The sequence below is a fragment of the Impatiens glandulifera genome, chromosome 5 (genome assembly GCF_907164915.1).
Source record: "Impatiens glandulifera chromosome 5, dImpGla2.1, whole genome shotgun sequence".
NCBI lineage: Eukaryota > Viridiplantae > Streptophyta > Magnoliopsida > Ericales > Balsaminaceae > Impatiens > Impatiens glandulifera.
In genome coordinates, this window is record NC_061866.1 from 45,873,206 (window position 1) to 45,898,805 (window position 25,600).

At 26.9% G+C, this 25,600-nt stretch overlaps 1 protein-coding gene and 1 long non-coding RNA gene across 2 annotated transcripts; both read left to right on the forward strand.

Moving 5' to 3' along the window:
- The first annotated feature begins 3,429 nt into the window (after positions 1 to 3,429).
- Positions 3,430 to 6,152, forward strand: LOC124939496 (probable serine/threonine-protein kinase PBL26). Its single transcript, XM_047479967.1, has 7 exons — positions 3,430 to 3,702; positions 3,794 to 3,923; positions 4,003 to 4,130; positions 4,191 to 4,290; positions 4,365 to 4,660; positions 5,241 to 5,318; positions 6,114 to 6,152. The coding sequence occupies exons 1-7, from the start codon at positions 3,430 to 3,432 to the stop codon at positions 6,150 to 6,152; spliced, it is 1,044 nt and encodes a 347-aa protein (XP_047335923.1).
- A 17,276-nt stretch (positions 6,153 to 23,428) lies between these two features.
- Positions 23,429 to 25,239, forward strand: LOC124937397. The gene is made up of 3 exons (XR_007099353.1): positions 23,429 to 23,486; positions 24,760 to 25,092; positions 25,181 to 25,239. It is a non-coding gene; the product is annotated as an uncharacterized LOC124937397 (long non-coding RNA).
- Positions 25,240 to 25,600: the final 361 nt, after the last annotated feature.

Genomic DNA, 25,600 nt, shown 5'->3' on the forward strand with positions numbered 1-25,600 from the left:
TTTATATTAATATATTTATTCGTCATTTATACTTCAATGAGTTTTTTTTTATCATGATTTGTGTTTTAAACTTATTCTTTTTTAATATTAAAGTTATATTTTAATCTAAACTTTATTTTATATTATAAAGGTTAAATATGATATGATGGAGCCTCACTAGTCCATACATAATTCAAAATATATTATACTTTTAAATTTAAATAAAATATTTATTATTAAAAATGATTAACAATTATATTTAAGTTAAAATTTAAAATTAAAAAATAAAACAATAAAGGTTAATTAACCATTTATCGCGTAAACAACAATCATAGACTCCCAAGCTACCAAATTCCTCTCCAGCATATAATCAGATGGGCGTCAAGTGGTTGATAGAACTTCTTGTTTCAGAGGAGTCTATCAAATTAGATCAAGTCTGGGAGATGCAGAAATAGTACTTCAAGATCCATTACGCGTTTAAGGACTTTTATTCTTCTTAGAATATGTTGTTTTGGCCCAAATATTTTTGGTTCTTAAAAAGGAACAGTTTGAGAAGGTTTAATTGTCGAAAATAAATTTCTAGACTCGCGGATTTCTCAGCATCAAGTAAAAAAAAATGGGTTAATTATTATGTATAATAAAAGAAAAACCAATTTGGGGAATTTCTGATATAAGTATTCAATTAGTTCGGATTTGTTTAGTATTGAATAGACATCAAGACAAAAAAAGTTCTTCGATATAAGAGGCCCGCTTTTGACCACTAGGTTAATACAGAGATGGTTTCAAAATAAATATTTTTTTTTGATATAGAACACTTATGTTGATAAAACAATTTGAACCATTTATTAGAAAAACGGGAATTTCATCCCCTTTTCATCTAATCGATGACTTATGTATAGTAAAAAGTTTTTTTGAATTAAAAAAAAAACAACTTTGCTGACAATTACATTTTTCTTGTCAGAAGAATTCTCCGAATATTTTTATCTTAGATTAGTCATCAGTTTCCATATTTTTATTTTGGAATATGATCAGATCGTATTGAAGCTATAGCGTCATCGTTTGCTGGAATCAAAATATCTGCAAGATCGGGATCACAATTTGTATCGATTAAACAAATTGTTGGAATTCTCAAAGTAATCCATTCTCAAAGAGCCAAACACTTGGACTGCATCCTAAACATACCCGTATTTCATATACATGAAAATCAAAATACTAACTATTAGAAACATGTTATATAACCTTCGTCAGAAGATAGTAAGAATGGCAAAATGTAATTAGCAACAGTTTTTCCCACCTATACGCAAGATTCTCAAAATATTAGGCTAAAACTATTTAGGTAAAAATTAGCATATTTAGCCTATATATTAAACTTACTTCATTAGAATGTCCATCCCCTTCATTTTAAGAAAAGTGTATCAAAATTCTACAATTAAGAGCAAATTTTGTAACTTTTAATTTTATTAGAATTATATAAATCTTCTAATATTTAATTACCTTAACTAGTATAAATTTATATTCTTCTAATTGAAACAATATATGGAAAATATATTCTAAATTTATATTCTTCTAATTGAAACAATATATGGAAAATATATTCTTAATAAATAATAATATAATATATTACTTATTTACTCTAATATTTTCTTAATTTTATCTATTACTTATCTATTATAATATTATCTCTTCTATGTATGTAATTAAAAAAATGTTCTAGCTAAAGCTCAACATCTATAAATTTAAGTGTATAAACGACTCAATTGAGTAGGGTCCTAAGGGTCTGAAGGGTTTACGAAAGATTATTCAGAGTCGAGATTTGGTTGGTAAGAAGTATACCTCCCTATCATAGCAAAAGGCGCTTGAGCCGTCTCGGGAAGATCTTTGATCCGAACCTGAGCATCTATTCTCCTCTTAGAGTATGAACCATGACTTCGCTATCGCAAGAATATAGCGAGAAAAGAGCTATCGCTCAGCTGCTTCGCGTATTATGAAAGTCGTATTTCCCTCGCTCAAGTTCTCTCTCCTAATAATTTCTCATTAATATATATCAATCAAAAATAAAAATGAAATATCAAAAATACCCTTAGGCCAAATTTATTTTAATTTATTCTTATAGGAGGCCGAAAAAAAATTAATATTAACAAAAATGAAGTCCAGCCCAAACGTGAGATATGGCTCACAGAATGAGACCTTATACCATATTTAAACCACTTATTTTGCGGGGCACACGATTTGGACATAGAATAGTGTAGTAGTTGGACGAGAGGCCCACTTGCACTATTTGAATCCAAACAGGTCGATTTCTGAAAGGCCTAAACTGTTTTAACCAATCCACATTATATATATAAACGATAATAATTTATATATAATATAAAAAAACAAATTTCAAATCCAAAGTCATATAAAGCTAAGCTGAGTTTAACCCAGGCTAAGTATATATATTAATCTTGAGCTCGTAACTCACTTAATTTTGAATTTTGGTGACTAGTATCTGAAATTTATTTGATGATTTCAGAGTTTTGGGGAAATTTGGATTAATGCGGCTAATATAACATGCCTAAATAATTGGGTTATCATTCCAATTATTTTTTGGTAAATTATCTGGTCGGAGAAAAATCGTCAAACTTTCATAATATTATTATTATCATGTCATTTGAGATTCATTATGAAAAGGCCTTAGAATTCATTAAGGAGTTATTCGTTGTTCTCGATAACTTACGAGCGATTGACTAACGTTTTTATTTACTTATTTGTTTTTCTATTAATGTTACGTATTTGTCGTTGCGCTCAAACGATTTTCAAATCATTTTTTATATATATGGATTTTTTTTCAAAAAATAATAAATTTATGTATAATCAAATAATTTAATTTAACAACTATTTTTTAAAATTATTTTATTCACTAATTTAAAATTTATATATAAAAAAGATTTAAAATCATCTGAGGTACTTTGAGATTTTTATAGATTTTTACAAAAATATATAATATTTTGATAAAACATGTATACATTCTGTCTGTTTTTTCCTCATAAAACACACATAAGGTTTATGTTCTTCATTCTTTCGCATCTGTCTGGTACGACTCATAGGGTTTATGTTCTTCATTCTGTCGCGCATCTGTCTGGTACGCTCATATGTTGATTGCTTTCATATGTTAATTTGACTATTGACTAAATTGATTGTTTGAATGTAGGTGACTGTTCATTGATCTTCATATGTTGATTGCTTTCATATGTTAATTTGACTATTGACTAAATTGATTGTTTGAATGTAGGTGACTGTTCATTGATCTACGAGTTCTGGTACGGTCATATGTTGATTGATTTGATTGTTGTTATACAAATCTCTAAGATTCTGTATAATTGTTGACTGTATTAAGATTGATTGCTAGAAAATTCTGTAAAGCATGACAAGCAGACAGTTTTTTGTGAAGAGATTTTTTTTTTTTAACAGATGCCACCTAGAAGGCCACCTAGAAGGAACAATCCATCAACTAGAAGGCCACCTAGAAGGAACAATGAAGATGGTGAATCAACCTCTCTAGAGAAAAAAATTGAGAAAAGTTTAAAGGGACTAATAAAGCTAACAGAGGAAGAGTTTCAAATCTGCAAAGCTGAGGGCATATTACTTGGTGAAGGAAATTTTGGAAAGGTATATCAGGTGGAATATCAGTATGAGGATTACGCAATGAAGGTATACCAGGATAGAGATAAACCACAATGGGAGGTAAATTTAGTTAATCTATTAATATATTTGCAATTAGAATTACTCATCTTTAAACCAAGAATATTCAAAAGTAATTTATTAATTCATTCAGGTCGAAAGGAATATCTTGTCTATGATACAACACAAAAATGTTGTAAAAATTTACGGTTACAGCGAGGGTAAAGAAGAAAACTCTTTACTTATTGAGTTACTTGCATCGAACGTTCACGAGAAATTGGGAGGTAAATAAAATATAGAACAGAAAATTACATTTTTTGTATTAAATAATATCTAGAATAATAATTTCCGTTCTTTATACAGAAATATACACACAACCGTGGACGACATGTGTTCAAATGTTTAAAGAGATTGCCCAAGGAATAAAAGGCATTAATGATGCAGGATTTGTGATTGGCGACTTAAAGTTTCAAAACATGATGTTTAACATGGTAATGCTTTTTTAACTTGTATTTGATAAAAAAAAAAACTAACGTGTTATTAACTTTTAGAGGGACGAGGTGAAAATAATTGATTTAGGAGGAGCCAACACGATTGGAGAGAAAATAACAATCCTCACAGAGGGTTACTGTCCTCCAGAGTTCAGAAATGGTAAGTGAAATCTTAATCATATTCAAAACGTGATAATTAATTAGATTTTTAACATACTTTTGAAAATTCTATAGGTGTGGCACATCACAACTCCGACGTCTATAGTTTGGGGGTACTAATTCTCCAAGTCATAATGAAGAAAACAGAAGAGGACATTGGAACGACACCAGTCAAAGCAACATTTGATAAAAATCAGCATATAACAAGGGATGCAAAGAACAAAGGAGGAAAAAGCAACGAAGGAGGAAAAAGCTTGGTCGATAAAGAATGGACTGCACAGGGTTGCAGTAAGACAAGTGCAAAAAAGATTTCAAGCCTAGCTATGAAATGTACTGAATTCAGTGAAAACCGCAGGGCAACCATAGATGAGGTAATAAAATTACTGGATGAACTGTAAATGATGTGGGATTTATAAAACCTGATTTAGAAGTCTAGCTATAGAAGTCTTCATACTGAACCTAGAGTACTCAAAAGTTACAGGAGGATATCATGAATTTCTATCACATAGGGTTGAGGGATCTATAAAACCTGTTTTTCAAGCATTTCTATGAAATATAAAAACATTCTCAAATAAGGAGACAAATAGTGAGCAGGGGAGAGTAAAACATATCTTAAACCTATTTTGTTATATGGGTCACTCTACACTGGGTTGCAGTGAGACAGCAGGCCAGCCATAGATGAGGTAATAAAATTACTGGATGAATTGTAAATGAAGTGGGATTTATAAAACCTGCTATAGAAGTCTAGCTATAGAAGTCTTCATACCGAACCTAGAGTACTCAAAAGTTACAGGAGGATATCATGAATTTCTATCACATAGGGTTGAGGGATTTATAAAACCTGTTTTTCAAGCATTTATATCAAATACAAAAACATTCTCAAATAAGGAGACAAATAGTGAGCAAAGGGAGAGTAAAACATATCTTAAACCTATTTTGTTATATGGGCAGACAGATGCAAAAAAGATTTCAAGCCTAGCTATGAAATGTACTAAATTCTTTGGAAACAGCAGGCCAACCATAGATGAGGTAATAAAATTAAGATTCAAAATGAGTAGCTAGATATTATGGTCTGAATAACTAAATTATACAGTACACATACCTGCTGCTGCTCTTAATGTATAAAATTAATCCATTCAAATAATGACTCTTATCATCACCAACACTAAGTGTGATCAGATTTTGGCCATTAAATAACATGTCATTGTGATTGGAGCAACTAGCAAAAAAAAGTGAAAGTCTTTATGTTAATAGGCAATTGGATCAGCATTTCTTTTGTTCTTATGACTTTGTAGTAGACACACTGACGAATACAGAAATTTTAGCTTTTGAGGGTTGTGCAAAGAGGGAGTGGATTGTTAAAGGAGGCAAAAAGTATAAAGTAGACTAAATTGGTGAAGAAAATGTGAAGGGTTCCTAATTTTCTCATGGTTCCAATGGAAAATTAAATTTAGGGTTCCAATGGATATGATCCAAATTGCCTTATCGTGTATATCGAATGAAGTTAGACCCAACTCAGATGATTTTTAACAAACTGTTTTTGAAGGAACTTTAACTTGTAAACATTCTGAAAACTCAAGATTTGTGTGAAAAAAAAGGAATGGAGCAAACATCTGAATGAATAATGAGAAACAAACTTTCCTTGAGATCTATTTATCGTGTTTTCTATTCAGATATTATTATAAGTGTTGTATTTTCCATGTAAGAGAGACCTTTAATTAGTTCCACGTTTGTATGGTTCATGTTTAGGTTAGGTTGGGTTGGGTACATACATTTTTTTTTTTTCCTTTAATCATCAATTCAATGAATTTTTGGTTTGGTCAGGCAGGCAGCAGGAAAGAAGGTATTGCATCTGAAAAATGATTGAGAAATATTTGAACTCATCATCATGTTAGGTACAAACAAAACTTAAAGAACTTACTCTGCACATAGATATGGTTGAAAGAAGTTGTAGGAACTCGGAGTCATCACCACCCATCTTTGTATTCATCATCAACATCTTTTTAGACCGATTGGGGATACTGAGAGAGATAAAGCCGAGCCCTTGAATCTGCATCATCCACCGGATCTTCGTGAGAGAGAAAGCTGAGCCCTTGAATCTGCATCATCATCCACCGATCTTCATATTCATCAACGTCTGTCATTAGATCGATTGATTGGGGATGCGAGAGAAAGCTGAGTCCTTGAATCTGCATCATCATCCACCGATCTTCATATTCATCAACGTTGTCATTAGATCGATTGGGGGAATCTGCATCATCATCCACCGATCTTCGTGAAGAGAGAAAAATGAGCCCTTGAATCTGCATCATCCACCGATCTTTGTATTCAACAACGTCATTAGATCGATTGGGGGATACGAGAAAGAGAGATAAAAAGATGAGACCTTTAGAGAGAGATACAAGTAGTAGAAGAGGCCGATTCAATCTTCCAAAGCAAGCTCAATGTGAAATCTATGGCTGAAACGATGTCCAAAACGACACAGTATTTAACCTCTTATATTTTATTCTTTACCGAGCAGTCCTCCATCTCATCCCCTTATTATAATTTGACCCCTCGTCTTTTTTTTGAAATGTTGACTATTAGGGTTGATTTCACAAAAGTGTAGGTTAATAAATAATTTAACATTAGGTTTTTGTTTGTCTTTGGGGTTTACCACCAGCCCAGCACCGAGTGAGGCAGAGGTCAAGCCCAAGTACTCAACCTCAAAAGGAGGCCCAATGCAGAAAGCCCACGCGGACAGCAGATCTATAGGCAAATGTGTGAATTTATTAATATTATTATTATTATTATTTGATATGAGAAAAAATTATTCCCGATTTCATTATCTAAACAGTTTCCACCATCAATTTCTCATAAATCGGTTAATACATATATTATACAATTTCAATAAAAATATTAATTTAAACTAGTATTGAGTTGCACGTTTTGTATTATAATGTTAAAAATATAATAATAAATATTTCATCGTGTCTTAAAACTTTTTATTTAAGAATGTATAAATTATTTAAAAGTATAAAAGTATTTCATTTCTCTTATATATGAGTAAAAATTAAAATTAAATTATTAATTAAAATAAATAAGAAATAAAATATTACTTTCCATATGAAAATAATAAAATACATTTTAATTAAGAACAAGTAAATTATTGTTATTCTAAACAAACTCATTAACAGAAAAATATATAGGGTTCACATTAATAATCAAAAGGATATGTCAGTCACCTAACATTTATAACATGCGGAATGCCTACCACTACGACCGATGGATGATCCGCCAAGCTGCATTGCTCAACCAGTTCGATCAAATTGGATACAGTCATGATGAAGTTCCACAATGTCTCGTGAATGTATCTCGACATCTCATTCCCTTGTTATAATTTGACCCCTAGTGTTTTCCTCTCTTTTTTCAAAATATATTTTGAACAAGAAGAAATAACCACATCACATTCTTCTATCCCTATTGACAAGGGAAAGGTGAAGAAATTCCAACTCAATACCCAAACAAACAATGAGCATCTTTCTCTCTTATGATATATTATTCTTCCTAATTACTTTTCTAAGCATTTTTTTAATCCTCTATATTTTTATGCCTCTTCTTCTGTTTGTTGAACGTTAATATTTGCTCATTGAATTTCTTATCTTATACAAACTTCTTAATTGTAATATATATATTCTTTAAAACATTATGTATAGGCGAATCTAGACAATTTAGAAGTAACCAATAGTGTGACAAAAACTTTCAATGTACATGTGGTTTTTGGAAGTGTATGTTAATAAATAATATAACATTAGGCTTTTTTTTTAAAATCAATTATAAATATCATATACATAATTAAATTAATGATTATACCAAATAAGAAAATGAAAATTATGAAAAGAATTAAAAGAATACAATTAAAGAGAAAGACATTTTACCTATTCTGGAATTAGAAAAATAAATATGAGAATTTTGAGGAAAATAATTAGAGAATAGAGAATTAGTAAAATAAAATCTAAGATATGTTAAAACTAGGAAAGATTTAAGATCTACGAAAAGATTAAGGTATATATTGTTAATATATTTGGAAATGTTATATTTGTTTATTTTATTTTATTATATTTATATAGTTTAAAAATATTAAAGATTAAGGAGGATTTTTTTAGGGGTGGGCTTAAGCCCTAGGGATAAGGTGTCATGATACGATATGATACATATCATAAGTATGAGGTCCTGAGACAGACGACTTCTCAGACGGGTAATGAGACACTTATGTTATTACTAAGAGTAAAGATGTATTCTTGGGCCTTACTGTGGATCTATAAAGCGAATGAACGAAAATCCAACTTATATTTTCACTTAATTTTCATTACGAAGATGTATCACGTCAGCCTAAATCGACATTTTTTTAAAAAAAAGTATACTCTTTTGGGCTGTTAAAATCGAGAGTTTACGTAAAATCGTTTTGTATAAGTAAACTCGTAAAATTGAGAGTTTGCGTAAAACCGTAAGAGTTTACATAAAAGCAAATAATTGATTTAAAATAAAATTAATTCATCTAAATATAGATAAATAATTGATTATTATTAAAAATTAATCAATATATTAACAAACTATTATTATAAATAAATAAAATTTATGTATCATAATTATTGTATTTAAAATATTTGTTGTTAAATTATTATAATATAAAATATCATAATCATTTATAATATTTATTATGAAAATTAAAATATAAAAACTAAATACCTACATTATAAAAATATATCAATTATAAACTACTCATCAAAATAAAAATTAATAATTAAACTATTTTATCTTTCCAGATAATTTATTATATATATATATATTAATTATTTATTATGATAACCTAATTGCTTCCTTTCCGATTATATTTTATCTCACCGTTGCCTCCTCCATTGTTCTCTTTCCTCCATTGTCGCCTCTTTTTACTTTCACTTTTCTTCCTTCATTTTTCTAATTTTCTTCTTTTACTATGACAAATGATTGTAGCTTGAAGAATCTAACTATGTAGTCTTTAAAGAACAGACGAGCATTCAACAAGAGAAGAAAAGAGCTAAGAATACAAAAATCGGGTCGATGTTACCGATTTAAACGAGTTTGACGAGTTCATGGTATTAACTCGCGATTTCAGATCGATTTTACTACTGACCGAGTTTCTTAAACTCATAACTCGTTTTGCTTGAGTTGACTCGTAAACTCGAACGAGTTCACGAGTTAACTCGCGAGTTTGACAGCTTTAGATAAGATTGTTGCAGTCCATATAAATAAATAAAATGGAATCTATTTATGTTCGTCACTACAATGGCCCTTATATGAATTTTATATTATAATAAAAAATTATTCATATAATTTTTATTGTATAATTTTTTTTATTTTTTACAAACATTTTATAAACAGTATTCCGTGGGAATTTTTCGAGAAACTAAACGTGGCGGGGATGATAAATATATTCCCTGCCCTGAATCGTCCGATTGTCATCCTTACCTATCCTCCAATTTTCAACCTAAACACGCAGAAGGACCCAAAAAATATCCTAAACCACCATTCTCAAAACGATTTCAAGCTACACGACAAGAAATCAATAAAGAATCTAAGCGTAAGAACCTTGTGCCTCATCATCAGGCAAAGTTGCCTAATTTATACCCTCAAACAAAACATTTTAAAGTTCATATGGCATGTGTTAAAGAGTATATACATGCATCATAAAATTATGATTTAGTAATACCAATAAAGCTAGGTATTTATCTAAATCAAATTTCATGAAACTTAATTTGATAATATTATATATAGAATAATTAAACCCATAATTCAATTGTATGAACTTATTTAACTATACATAATTTGATTGATTTTGTTGACGCTTCTTTAATAATCAGCTATGTCCCTTTCGGGGGTTGATTAATATCGTGATGCTTAGCCAGCTTAGGAACGGGTTCTTTCGGTACCAACCTTTAAGCATGTATGTCTAAGGACTGAAAATCGTCATTATTTTTTTTTATTCTTCTCTCATTCGGTTAGTTGGAACCATATTTTTGTGAGAGAGCGTTTCTTTCTGGTGTCATGATCGAAGTCTACTATGAATATCAAATACCACAACATTAGAATACAAACATTAGAATGAGAAATCCAAATAATCTAAGATCTGTTGTAGCCTCTGTATAAATATAAAATGGGAGAAGAGATTGATGAGATTTAAGGATGAAGTTGAAGCTATTTATAGTGAAAAGAAAAAAAAAATGTAAAAACTAGCTACTAGTATTAATTAGTTTTTGTTAATAATTAAAAAGGAAAAAAAAAATAGATATAGTGTGAATCACAAGTTATCTTGTTTGGTTTGAAAAATATTCTAACGACATGAACAATTATATAAGATATGAGGTATTTTTCTTTTTATATATTTAACATATGCTTCATGATAAAAAAAATGTTCAAAATTATTTTACATGTCCAAAATTATATAATTTTGAACATTTTTTTATCATGATTTGACTGAAGTAACTAGTTTTATTTTTCTTAATTTTTTTTTATCATTATTAGTTATTTATAATATCTTATTATTTAAATATTATTATTTTTTTCTTACATATAAAATGGGTCAAAATAGTAAAAAATATATATTTTTTTAATGATGTGTCAAAATAGTAAAAAAAAAAAACTATGTAAATATATGACATACAACTAAACCTATGCATGCCTAGATTGACGATGTGGGTTCTATATGAAAAGCAAAGTGTTTACATATTTAATGTATTTTAAAGTAATAATATTATATATTCATTTATCACCATCGCCATAAAGATGAGAGTTCTTTATAACTTTTTTCATAAGATTTTGATAAAATATTTAGGATGAAGTTAAAGCTATTTTGATAATAGTACTTGTTATTAAAAAAAATTAAAAAAATATAGACTTACACATGGATAAGATTGTGTGAATCCATATTTAATAAGCATGGTATATGAATTCACAATTTATAGATTATTTATTTGGTTTAAAAAAATAATTATAACCACATGCATAATTCTATAAATCACTAAAAATAATCCCACTAAGATTTTTAATATGTTTTTAAAAAGTTCACATTTTTTTATTAATCCTTAATATCACTTGCACCATTACTTTTGAGTCAAATCATGATAAAAAAAAAGTCACAAAATCATCTAGTTTCATTTTAAAATACTATTATTATTCTATGATTTATAAAAGTATATGTGTCAAAATAGTGAAGGGAATATTATTATTTTTATATATAAAATGTGTCAAAATAATATGAACTATAATGTAAATTAGTGACAAGTGAACTAATGTATGTTGGGTTGGAACCGTAAAGTGTTTACATATTTAATGTATTTTAAATTATTAGCATGTTATAATTAGTCTATTATATAGGGTATACAAACTAAAACTTAAACAAAAATATTACCAACTATCCCAAATAAATATAATAATTATTATATTTATTGTCTAGTCACCTTGTGTTTAGTGTATCAAAAACAAATTTAAATCAAGCTTTCGGTTTGATTCTTACAAACTTATATTTTTTTTTCTTAATTTTTTTTAAACTTATTTCATTTTTTTAAAATCTAACTTTAACTCTAATTTATAGGTTTTTATAGGCCTCGTATTATGCATGCAATTTAAGATTGAATGAATAATTGACAAATGACCTTCAGATGTAATAATTATTCTATTTTAATTTATTCTTGTAAGTGGGTGGGTTTCAACAGAAATCCAGAAAAAATATTAATAAAAAGGAAATCCAGCCCAAACATTAGATATGGCCCACATAATGAGACCTTATATTGAAAATTCTTATATAGCCCAAACAATAATTTTTTATTATGCATGCAATTTAAGATTTAATGTATAATTGACAAATGACCTTCTGGTTTATATAGGATTAGTTTCTATACTAATATAAATAAATTAGAAATAAAACGAAATATCAAGAATAACCTTAGGCCTAATCTATTTTAATTTATTCTTGCAAGTGGGCCGGTCTCAACAGAAATCCAGAAAATATATTAATAAAAAGGAAATACAGATATTACGTCAGATATGGCCCATATAATGAGACCTTATACAGAAGATTCTTATATAGCCCAAACAATCAATTATCATCTTTATCAGCTATAGTTCTTTTAAAATTAAAATCCTACATATTAATAAATAAAAATAAACAAAATTAAATTCAAAACTCCAAATAATAGTTTATCAAAAAAGTTAGGTCAAGTATTTGATTAAAATATTAATTTAAATTAATTAATAGAAATTTTTAATAGGATAAAAAGCATATAGTGACTTTGTAATTGTCTATGTGTGTATAAATATAATTTGTTTCCATATGTAATATTAAAATAAATATTTATACTTTGAAATTTTGTTAATAACCTATTTATTAACCTTGAATCTGTATCATCCAATCAATTCAATTCGGCAGAAGGGAAAGATGAAGAGTTGTTGCGACCTTTAGAGACATACATGTAGAAGAGGTCTAGGGATGACACGAGTACTTTACCCGTCGGTAGTGAAGTACTTATTTTCGTACCCGATTTTCATTTTACTACCCGACCCTAATCCCGATGGTATATATATTTTTTCCTCATTCCCGATTCGTCGGGTACCCCATTACCCAATTAAAATATAAATATTATAGAATTAAAAAAATATATATATTGATAAATAATTAAAATAGAATAAATTTGAAATAGTAATATAAAAAAAAAATAAAAAATAGAAGCATTATTTGCCTATATAAGTATGTTATAGATATTGAAGACATAATAATTTTGTTATTATTATAAATAAAAAAAGAAATAGAGAAAAAATATTAAAAAATATTATTCTCAAGTTTTGTAGTGTTATTACATTTGAGTTCTTCTTGTTTCTAAAAGACTTATTAAGTTAGAATCTCTCGATCTAGTTTAATGCTTCACAAATCTAATTTTAGCCCGTGATATATTACTCAATTGCTTCACGTATTATTAAAGTCGTATTTCTCGAAGGGCAGCCTCTAGCAACCACCTCCTTAACTAGAAGGGACACTCTTAGTGAAGATCAATACTTCGATTAATCTTGCTTTAGAAAAAAACATATGAGTCATTTGGCCTAAGACATATACCGCCGGATAAAAAACTGAAAATAAAAAAAATAAAAAAAATCAATCTCTCTGATTTAAGTTCATATGCATGTCTTAGAGAGTATATGCCTGCACCATAAAATTATGAGTTAGTATTACCCATTAAAGCTATGCATGTAAATAAAATTCCATGAAACGTGATTTGATAATGTATAACATTGATAATTAACCCCCATCATACAATTTTGTGAACTTATTTCACTATGCATGATTTGCTTGATTGGGCGGCTAAGTCTCTTTTGGTGGTATATCGTGATGGATCTGAGGCTCTGACCGCGTGCCTGTTGAAAAAATGAGCCGGTACCAACCTTTGAGTATGTATAATGGTCTAAGGACTGAAAATAAGCATTATTTTGATGATTCTTCTCTTCATTTAGTTGGAACCAATATTTTTGTGAAAGAATGTGGCTCTTTGGTATATAGCATGACTGAATACTATGAGAAGAAGAATCTTTGACAATATGAGATTTGTCATAGCGTTTGTTTCTATAGATATAAAATTAGAGAAGTGTTTAATGATATTTTAAGAATCAACTTCAAACTATTTATATTGAAAAGAATAAGTAAGAGCCACTTATTAATATTAATTAATTTTGTTATTAAAAAATATTAAATAATGAAAAAAAAATTAGATATGATCTACATATGGATGGATAAAGATGATGTATGTTATAGTCTTTGTTTATCCACATGAAAAATTATATAAAATTTGAGCTATTTTTCTTTTCATCAACACAAACTCAATTAAGATTTTTATTTTAAAGTGAATAATTTTTATTTATTAGTCTTGATATCTTGAATAGTACCTACATACTTCAATCAAATCATGATAAAAAAAATTATCTAGTTTTATTTTCCTTAATTTATTATTATTATTATTATTAGTTTACCTTTAATATTTTTTCATTTAAATCTTCTTATTTTTTTCTCACAGATGTGTCAAAATAGTGAAAAGAGTAATTTTTTTTAATGATGTGTAAAAATAATATGAAGAACCATGTAAAATTTATGACAAACTGAACAAATGCATGCCCAGCTTGACTATGTGGATTCTAGATGGAATTGCAAAGTGTCTACATATTATATGTTTATAATCAGATATGGATCTAAAAAGAGAGTTTTGAGTTAAACTTGAAAAAAATAATTTATTACTGATCAAAGTCTATATATATCCCAACTGCCAATTATAATTTGTTTTTTTTGTTGCATTTTTTAAATTCATCACATATTTTTTTCTTTCTTTATTTAAACCTTAACTCTAATTTATAGTTGTTCTTTAGTTGAGGGTAGATCTATATTAAGGCTTAAGCCCTTTAAAAAAAATAATGTATAACTGTGACATAACTTTTTAATTTCTCTAGTTCTCCTCCAAAGTCCAAAATCCCTAACCCTAACCTTTCTCCTCCAAAATCCCTAACCTCTTCTCCTCCATAGTTCATTCGGACAGCCGCCAACAAAGAACTAGGTTTTCATCAAACGAGAAAGCAAACGTCACCAAGGAGCTCAATGCAAAGCACCGAAAGGTTTTCATCGTTTTCCCCTTTTTTATTTTCATTTCAATTTCTTCTTTATTCTTTTTCGATCTTGCATAGATTCGATATGTTATACTTCCGATCTGTCAACAAAGAACTAGATTCTCTTCAATTTAATATCTGCATTTAGGAATCTTGCTAATATGAATACTGTAATACTGCATTTAAGTCTGTACTCTGTAATACCTAAATCCCTAAAGACCACTTCTGTAATACTGTAATACTGTCCAAAATCAAAGGTTGAACGAAATTGGTATGAGTTATCTTCAATTTAATGTCTGCATTTAGGAATCTTGCTAATATGAATACTGTAATACTGCATTTAAGTCTGTACTCTGTAATACCTAAATCTTTAAAGACCACTTCTGTAATACTATAATACTGTCCCAAATCAAAGGTTGAACGAAATTGGTATGAGTTATCTTCAATTTAATGTCTGCATTTAAGAATCTTGCTAATATGAATACTGTAATACTATATTTAATACTACATTTAATGTCTGTAATACTGCATTTAAGTCTATAATACCTAAATCCCTAATGAGGGTAAGTGATTTAATATTTTTTATTTCACGTTAACATATATTATTATTTGAACATTAATTTAACTATATATTATTTTTTTCAGAGAGATAAAACTTATCAAGAAATTTGTCTTTCGGAATCCAAATAAGGTGTTATTTTTTAGTTTGGACTTTGGAAGTTTGGATTAAGTAAGTTTGGACTTTGGAATGTTGGGAACTTTGGAGTTTTGATTAAGTAAGTTTGGTTGTTTTATGTTGGACTAATTTAATATATTGTATGTTTGGACTTTGGATTTTAGATATTTTTAGTTAGAATGGTTATGTTTTAAGTTGAATGTTTTAATGTGTAATGTTGTGTGTTCTATTTGATTTTGATGGAATGTTTATGTTTTAGGTGAAATGAATAATTCTATATGTTTATTCATTTTGTTGTGATTTTTTGATATATTGAAAGTGTGAAACTATTTAGTTGATATGTTTTAATTTTGTATGTTTCGAGTCGAGCTCGGTAAAATTCAAGCTAATCGAGTCGAGTTCGAGTCGAGCTCGAGTACTTGTTTCGAGTTCGAGCTCGAGCTTTAACTTTGATACTCGATCGAGCTCGAGCTCGAGTTTGAGCCGTTGAAATTTTTTCGAGCTCGAGCTCGAGTAGACCTCTACTCGAGCTCGACTCGACTCGTTTTCAGCCCTAGAAGTGTTGCTTCTCAAGAAAACCACGATAAAGATTTCCAAACTGAAAATTCCCAATTAAGTTCTCCTTATTGAAGTTATTTGTCATTGCTAGTAAATCCTTGGATGTGAGTATCTTTGGTTCTTCACCTAATTGAAATGGAGAACATGTTAATTATCCAAATATGCTTATGCAATTTTCTATATCAAATTATCATTAGGCACATGTGAAGCCTCTTTTATTTATGGTGAGATCAATCCTTCTAGCTAGCAACACAAAAAACGTGGAATCAGAAAATTACTAATGTTGTATTATTTATATAAAGGAGAACGATTCTCGACTTTTATGGAATCGCCATTAATATTCAAACATTTCCAAAAGTACCTCTATCCCTATTGATTACTCCTAAATCGTCCTTATTCCTAATGATTTTTATATGCACATAATACATAATGTTTTAGAGATAACTTAGAGATAACTTATAACAAAACAAAATCCATAAATAAAGATGAATGCTCAATATATGATTGTAAAACAAAGAATCTTAGAAAAACAATTAAAGAGAATATTCAATGATTATATATAAAGAAGAGATAGATATTCACTTATTTGTGTATCTCTAGCTTCCATTGTTGTATTATAATGGAGTTTCTTCATCTTCACCGTATCAAGGATGGCTAATTGAATTATTCTTGATAAAATATGTTATATATAATATGAGGTTAAATAATATAATATTAATATCTATAATTAAGAAAATATTATAATTAATTTATCTTATAATTTATTACTATATTTGTATAAATAATAAATTACAAGATAAATCAAATCAAATATATTTTCAATTCAATATATTAATATTATATTACAAAATATTATAATCTAATAGTATAATATAATATATTTTAACATTGAAGGTGTTATTTGTTTTTGTTAATGTGAAAGGAGTGAAGATGAAGAAGTTTGCTTGACATTATTTAAGGGTTATTTGTTCAAAATTAAAATTGGGCTATTAAGAAAAAAAAAAAATTTATATTAATATATAATAAAAAATATGTTTTAATTGATAAAAAGATATACAAAAAGTTAAATTATTTATAGGATTTTCAACTAACCCAACCCACAAACTGATTCAATCAACATATATTAAAATTCAATCGTATCCAATTTAATTAAAATAAAAATAGGACCATGATAGCATGAACCCACCAGCACTAGCAACCCCGAATGATTAGGGTGCCCTAATAAAAAAAATATTTTTACAATTTTTTTTAGTTTAGTAATTATATTTTGTGTTTTATTATTGAATAAATATAATAAATTTATACTATTTTTAATAAAAGTAAAATAACTTATTTAGTTAAATTATAGGTTAACAAATATACTAATATAGGGATATAGTCATACAACTTTGTAACTTTGTTGGTGTTATAAAAAAAAATCTAAGTACTCTAGGTGTCGGCTGAAAAAAATCGACATAATAAATCAAAAGATCAAAATATTATAGGTTCGATTTCTATGGTAATCATAATTAAAAAAATAATCAAAAATAAGATCATGATAGCGGGAATGGGATAAAGAATTTGTTGAGCGACTTTCAATCCATTGATCAAGTGCGGCCTTAAAGATGATATCAAATGACTGTCTCAATGGAAGACTTTAACTGTGGTGTATTATTATGATTTCTCTCCATTCCTATGACAATTTCATCTGCTCAATATAATTTTTTTATCATTTTTTTTAAGTAAGATTCTATTTATCACAAATTATTTAGTGAACTAAATAAAAAAGAAAGTAAAATATTTATAACATGCGGAATGCCTACAACTACGGCCAATGGATGATCCGTCAAGCTGCATTGCTCAATCACTTCGATCAAATTAGATACAGTCATTATGAAGTTCCACAATGTCCCCGTGAATGTATCTCGACATCTCATCTCCTTATTATAATTTGACCCCTTGTCTTTTCCTCTCTTTTTTCAAAATATATTTTGAACAAGAAGAAAAAATCACATCACATTCTTCTATCTCTATTGACAAGGGAAAGGTAAAGAAATTCTAACTCAGTACCCAAACAAACAAATGAAAATCTTTCTCTCTTACGAGATTATTCTTCCTAATTGCTTTTCTAAGTATTTTTGTTTTTTAATCCTCTATATTTTTATGCCTCCACTTCTTCAACCGGTTGAATGTTAATATTTGCTCATTGAATTTCCTGTCTTTACACACTTCTTAAATGTAATCTATTTTCTTTAAAACATTATGTATAAGATGCGTTCATATAAAATTAATAATGAATCTAGATTATTTAGAAGTAACAATATAATATTGTGACAAAAACATTCAATGTGTGGTTTCTGGAAATGTTGACTATTAGTGTTGATTTCACAAAAGTGTATGTTAATAAATAATATAACATTAGGTTTTTTTTTTTTTTTTTTTTTTGTCTTTTTTACATGTGTTTAGGGGTTTGTTACCAGCCCAGCACCGAGTGAGGCAGAGGTGAAGCCCAAGGGCTCAACCCCAAAAGGAGGCCCAATGCTGAAAGCCCACGCGGACAGCAAATTTGTAGGCAAGTGTGTGAATCCATTATTATTATTATTATTATTATTATTATTATTATTATTATTATTATTATTATTATTATTATTATTATTACTATTACTATTATTATTATTATTATTATTACTAGCCACAATTTTATATATTTTATAACAAAAACATTTAGTCGTTATTCCAACAAATTCATCTTTAAATTCACAGATATATTTTCATCTATAATTTCAACATTATATGTTTTTGTGTTTTAAGATATTTGAATTTACATTAAACTTGGTTAATAATAATCATACACTTTAGTAATTTTTTTTATATTTATTTTTTTCAATAATGTAAGAATTTGTTACTATAAATTAATATATATATATATATATATATATATATATATATATATATATATATATATATATATATAATATTTATCAAACACCACTAACACTCCAACCAGCCATTATTACATCATTAATTTTATGTAAGAATATGCTAACGTAAACAAATGTGAAATATATAAATGATAAAAAGTAAAAAAAAAAATTGATACTATGCTCAAAACAATGTATCAAAGTTGACTCACTATACTTTTTTCATCATTTTTTTTAAAATCTAACTTCAACTCTAATTTTTGGTTTTTATAGGCCTCCATATTATGCATGCAATTTAAGATTGAATGAATAATTGACAAATGATCTTCAGATAATAATTAGTTCTATATTAATATAAATAAATTAGAAATAAAATGAAAATATCAAGAATAACCTTAGGCCTAATCTATTTTAATTTATTCTTGTAAGTGAGCCGGTCTCTACATAAATCCAGAAAAATATTAATAAAAAGGAAATCAGCCCAAACGTCAGATATGGCCCACATAATGACACCTTATATAGAAAATTCTTATATAACCCAACAGTCAATTATCATTTTATCAGCATACTTCTTTTAAAATTAAAATCTTATTTAAGAATATTAAAATCGAAAATTTACTTAAAATTATTAAACAATTATAAACTTCTAAAATCTAGAATTTACTTTAAATTAAAAAAGTTTGATTTAAAAAATAATAGTTATATATTATTATTATTTATATATATAATTAAGTATTTTATACTTAACTAATTTTAAAAAATGATATATTTTAATATAAAATTATTTAAATAATAATAATAAATAATACTATAAAAAATTAATTATATTAATTTATTTATTTAAATAATTAATATCTTTATTTTTTAATTTTTAAATATAAATTTGTTTTTTTAAAGTAAAATCGTATAGAATCGTAAAATTGAAATTACTTATAAACTCGTAAAAACGTAAAATCTTATTATCATAAATTTAAAATCGTAAAATTTTACATATTTAAGAGTTTACTTAAAATCAGATTCGTTACTCTAATGTGAAATCATAAAATCGTAAGATTTTAAGAGTTAATTCGAGATTTTGATAGCCTTGATCCTACCTAATAATAAATAAAAATAAACAAATTAAAATCATAACTCCAAATAATAATAATACCAAAATAATAATAATAGTTTATCAAAAATGTTAAGTCAAATACTTTATTAAAATATTAATTTAAATAAATTAAATAGAAATTTTAATAGGATAAAAAGCATATAGTGACTTTGTAATGTTCTATGTGTGTATAAAAATAATTTGCTTCCATATGTAATATTAAAAATAAGTATTTATACTCTTTAAAATTTGGTTATTAACCTATTTATTTTATTCTATTTTATGTTTAATAGATTTTAAAATAAATAAATATTATTTTTTATTTAACTTTATACACAAACAAATAATATTATTATTATTCATAATATTTTCCTAAAACAAATAAAAGCTTTTTTAATATAACATTTTTAACCTCATTTTATTTTATAAACATAACAATTGAACACAATTTTTTTTAATCTCATTTATTTTATTATTTTTCATGTTTTTAAATGAATTAATCCATAAAATTTTCTAAATAAAAATATTTATTGTTAATTTTTTTTTTTATTAAAAACAAGAATTCTTAAATTAATATCTTCTCTTTTAAAGAAATAATATATTGTTTTTTAAGTAATTCTTTAAAAAAATATGCATATGTGTACACATTGTCTATCCTGGTTTTGGCTAAGAAGACAAATTTTTTATTGTTTTAAATAAAGCTATAAATGTATTATTTAAAAAAACATAATATACATAGCAATAAAAGATCATTTATCTATTTTTTTTTATCATGATTTATATTTTAAACTTATCCTTTTTAAATATTAAAGTTATAATTTAATGTAATCTTTATTTTATATTATAAAGGTTAAATATGATACGATGGAGCCTCACTTGTTGGGAAATTTGAAGAAATGACCCTAAAAAGGCCCTTTTCTTTCTGTACATAATTTTTATTTCGTTGTTGACCACTTTATAATATTTTTAACAAAAATACCCTATCGCGATGGGCCTTCTCATCACACAATGAGAAAATGTTCTTTATATCAATGTTAAAAAAAATTCATTTCGTTATTTTCCTTTCTCTCTCTTCTCTCTCTATTCCACGTTCTCTCTCGCGATGGCCACAACGACGACGACGAAACTCTAAACGAACACATCATACAAATCGATTCCGTTCTAATATCATGTGTTCATCTTATTGTTCATCATACGTATCGATTTATGTCCTTATTTCCATTATTTTCATCTTCAAACCCTAAATGAGGTTGTTCTTATTGTTCATCTTGTTTCTTGTTTATATTGGTTTTTCATTTTATTGATGATGATATTTGCAGATGATGCTCTGAATCGGTTCCGTTTCAGGGAAGATTTGTGTGATCTCGCGAAACAACACGATCGTCATGCGAAGCAGCACGATCGTCACATGAAGCGATGGGAATTCCCTTATTAGAAAGCTTTCCCTTTTTACCCGTGTCTGTAATGTTAGGCGTTTTGTTTTACCTTCAGACTCGGTTTTTGTTGGAAGTTTCCGATGTTCAATGTTTAAGATTGTTTAGAAAGGCAATTGTTTAAGGTGATTATTAATACACTTGTTTTTGTTGTATTTTTTTTCACTGGTTTTAGTGGATGATTATCCAATTGTTGGATTATCTTAAATTTAGTTCTTTGTGACAATTGTTTTTTGAGTAATTTATAAGACTTTGTTGTTTTCAAATAACCTTAATTACTGTAAGTTATAGATTCTTAATTCAAAATAAGTTTATTTGAAATTAATCTCAAATCAATTGAGATTTACACCTATAGACTAAGACGAAAACAGTTATAGATTCCCAATTCACTATGCTTGATCATTCCGGAAGAAGTTCACACTTTGTCTCAGATGTTGAACTTGAAACAGTTTTCATTTACATAAATTTTCAAACACATTGAATGATATACTTCATCGGATTTGTCTATTTTTATTTATTTATCTAAACATGAATATAAAACACGCCATTAAAATTTTGTTTAAGATGATTGTGCTCGGTAAGCTTTCTTATGCATTTTTATTCATATAATCAAATAATTGTTTTTTAAAAAATAATAATGACTTAGCAAAAATATTAAAATTATATGAGTTATGATCATAATCAAATATTTATACTTAAAAAATGATTAATTAGTGAGTTTGTTTAGAATAGATTCACACAAAACAAATTGTAACGTTATATTTGCCTTGACCATTATAATTATTTTTTAAAATTATTAAAATAATTAAAAGTAAGTAATTTAATTTTTATTTAATATAAAAAGTGCAGTTAAAAACTTTTTAGTGTAAGATGTGTTAAAGGTTATAAAATTTTTAGATTGTGTGATATATTTTGTTTAGATATGATATTTAAGTCAAATGATATTCTGTGAATACCAAATATGAATTTATAAATTATGATTAAAAATATAATATTTTTTTACAATAAAACAAAAATTAGACTGTATATAATATAAACTAATATTTATACAAACTAAAGTTAGAAAGCACTTTATAATGGTTAGAATATAAAATAATATATATGTAAGATATTATCATAAAATAATAATTGGGATAATGTAATTATTATTTTATATTATTATATTAGTTTTCTTACAAGGGGAATGTAATGTCTATATATAGACATAATTTATATAATTCGACAAATATCATTCTAATATAATTTCTCTCTTTTCTTTATTTTTTACAATAATCTTAATTATATTATTTTAAGTCCTCAAAAGAATTACTTGAAATACCAAAAGAGTTAATTTCCATTTATGTCAAAATAGGAAGTAATATATAATATAATATGAATAATTATAAAACAAACATTATTTATACTAATTTAATATATTACTTAATTTATCACTTAATTTAATATATTAAGAACTTATTTAAAATAAGTCTGTTTGATAACACATCTTTATAACCACTTATTTTTATAGACTTCAGTGAAAACAGGTTAAAAATAATAAGCTAAAATAGGAAGTTTATTTTAAAAGTAAAAAAATTACTAAACACGGAACTTTAAAAATAAAAATGCAAAAGACCTCTTTATCCTTTGAATTTTAATAAAATTACCTACTATATAAATTGAATTATTAGGTTTATCTTTCATTATGTTTATCTCTTTCTTCTCTCTTCTCTATCTTCTCTTAAGCAGGAACAAGATCAGCAAGCGGCGGAGGAACAAGATTAGCAAGCGGCGGAGGGAGATCTGGGCTTGATTGAGCTTAGGAAAGCGTCGGAGGGAGAAACGTTTATATTAGGGCTAATTGATTATCGATCTCCCGATCTATCATATTTATCTTCGCTCAATCAAGTAAGTTTTACTTTCTCTAATCTTCTAGATGTTCTTTATTAGATTGATCTTGATATGAATGTCTATAATATGAAATTATATGTTTTTTCTGTTTCAAACCCTGCCTTATTTGATTACATAATTTACATAACTTTTCTGTTAGATTCATTTGTTAACTGTTATATTGTTGGTATAGATTAAGAAAAGAGTAAGAACTGAAGGAGATATAATTAGAGATTTATTTCTTTTTATGCCTGCAAGGTGTTTGATATAATGCATGAAGATTCATTTTTTTTTTGTGCCTGCAAGGTATTTGATACAATGCATCTGAAGAGAACTGAACCTACTTTATTTGTAGACAGTTATATTGTTGTTGGTATAGATTAAGAAAAAAAGAGTAAGAACTGAAGAAGATAGATTTAGGGACATTCATTCATTTTATGCCTGTAAGGTGTTTGATATAATGCATCTGAAGATTCATTTTTTTGTGCTTGCAAGGTATTTGATATAATGCATCTGAAGAGAACTAAACCTACTTTATTTGTAGACAATATCTGGAACTAATATTATTTGTAGATCAGAAATCAATACTCCTTTATGATTATAAGAGAATATATATGTATTCATTTGTTTTGGACAATTTAATAGAATTTAGACAATTTAAGATAAAGTACAAGTGCAAATTGATCATGTTTTACCATGTTGTTTTTACTTTTTTCTAAGCTACTTTTTTTAAGCTAGAGACCTTTCTAATAAAATACTAATTTAGATTCTTATTAGATACTTATTTGCTTATTTATTTATGACATTGTTTATAAAATTGCTTAATAATCTGGAAAAGAGTCTATGGAATCGAGTTCATAGGCACAAGCTGATGAGATTTTGTGTTTATTTCGTGTGAGATTGAACTTGTTTATTATAAAATTGAATGCTAAAACCTAGCAATATTTGGTCTTTATGAGAATAAATGGTGACAGGCAGACTTGGTTGATGATTTTCATTAAAATTCATTCAGCTTTCTAGGGTTAGATATGAATTAGGTGATCTTTGAAAACTGAATCATGCTCACATTTCTTAGATCGGATTGTAGTTTTCTTCACTTTGTCATCTGTTTAATATATTATGATATTGTTTATAATATTGCTAAACAAGAAGCAGGAAAGAGTCGATGGAATCAATTATTTCTCAGTTGTTTAATACTGATTTAGATTCTTATTAGATACTTATTTGCTTATTTATTTATTTCATTAATATAATCATAAATATATCTTATATTGTACATATTTGTTGATAGGTTATTACAAATAAAATGGTTGATAATATGCAGAGAGCAAATTGGAAAGATCCTGAACTTTTAAAATTATATTTAGATGCTTGTATTGAAGAAGATAGGAGCGGAAATAAAAATGAAAATGTTTTTAAGAAACGTTCCTGGGATATAATTAGCAATAGTATTAAGGAGAAAAAAGGACTTATATTGAGTCAAAAATAGTTAAAAAATCAATGGGATTACTTGAAAAAAAAGTATGGCATTTAGGAGAAAATAATTAATAAAACTGGAAATGGATATGATCCAATTACAAATACCGTTGGCTGGACTTCTGAAGAGTGGGAAGAATATATTAAGGTGAGTTATGAGATTTTTAATTGTTTATCATATTTAAAAGTGAAAAAAAATATTGACATATATGAAATGTTGATTTATTTTATGATAGGTTCATCCTGATGCAAAACAATTCAGATATGCTGGACTACAATATGCAGATAAGATGAACAATATGAAGTTGATAATATAACTCAAAATAATCAACAACGATGGACTACAATGATGGAGTCTTCGAGACCGGCAGATCAAGCTTTTATGATTAATTTACGTGAACAAATTGCAAATCAATTGTCTAATATGTGAGTGAATTTGAAAGAAATATTAATATTTTGTTTTTTATTTAATATTTAATATAAATTACATTTATCTAATTATCTAGTTTGAATATATTATATTTATTAATAAATATAAACAATATAAGGGTATAATAGTATTAATGTACTTGGTTCAGATATTAATTTTAAATATTATCAAATTAACTTATTATATATTAAGTACTTAAATTTAAGATGTTCCTATTTGATAATTT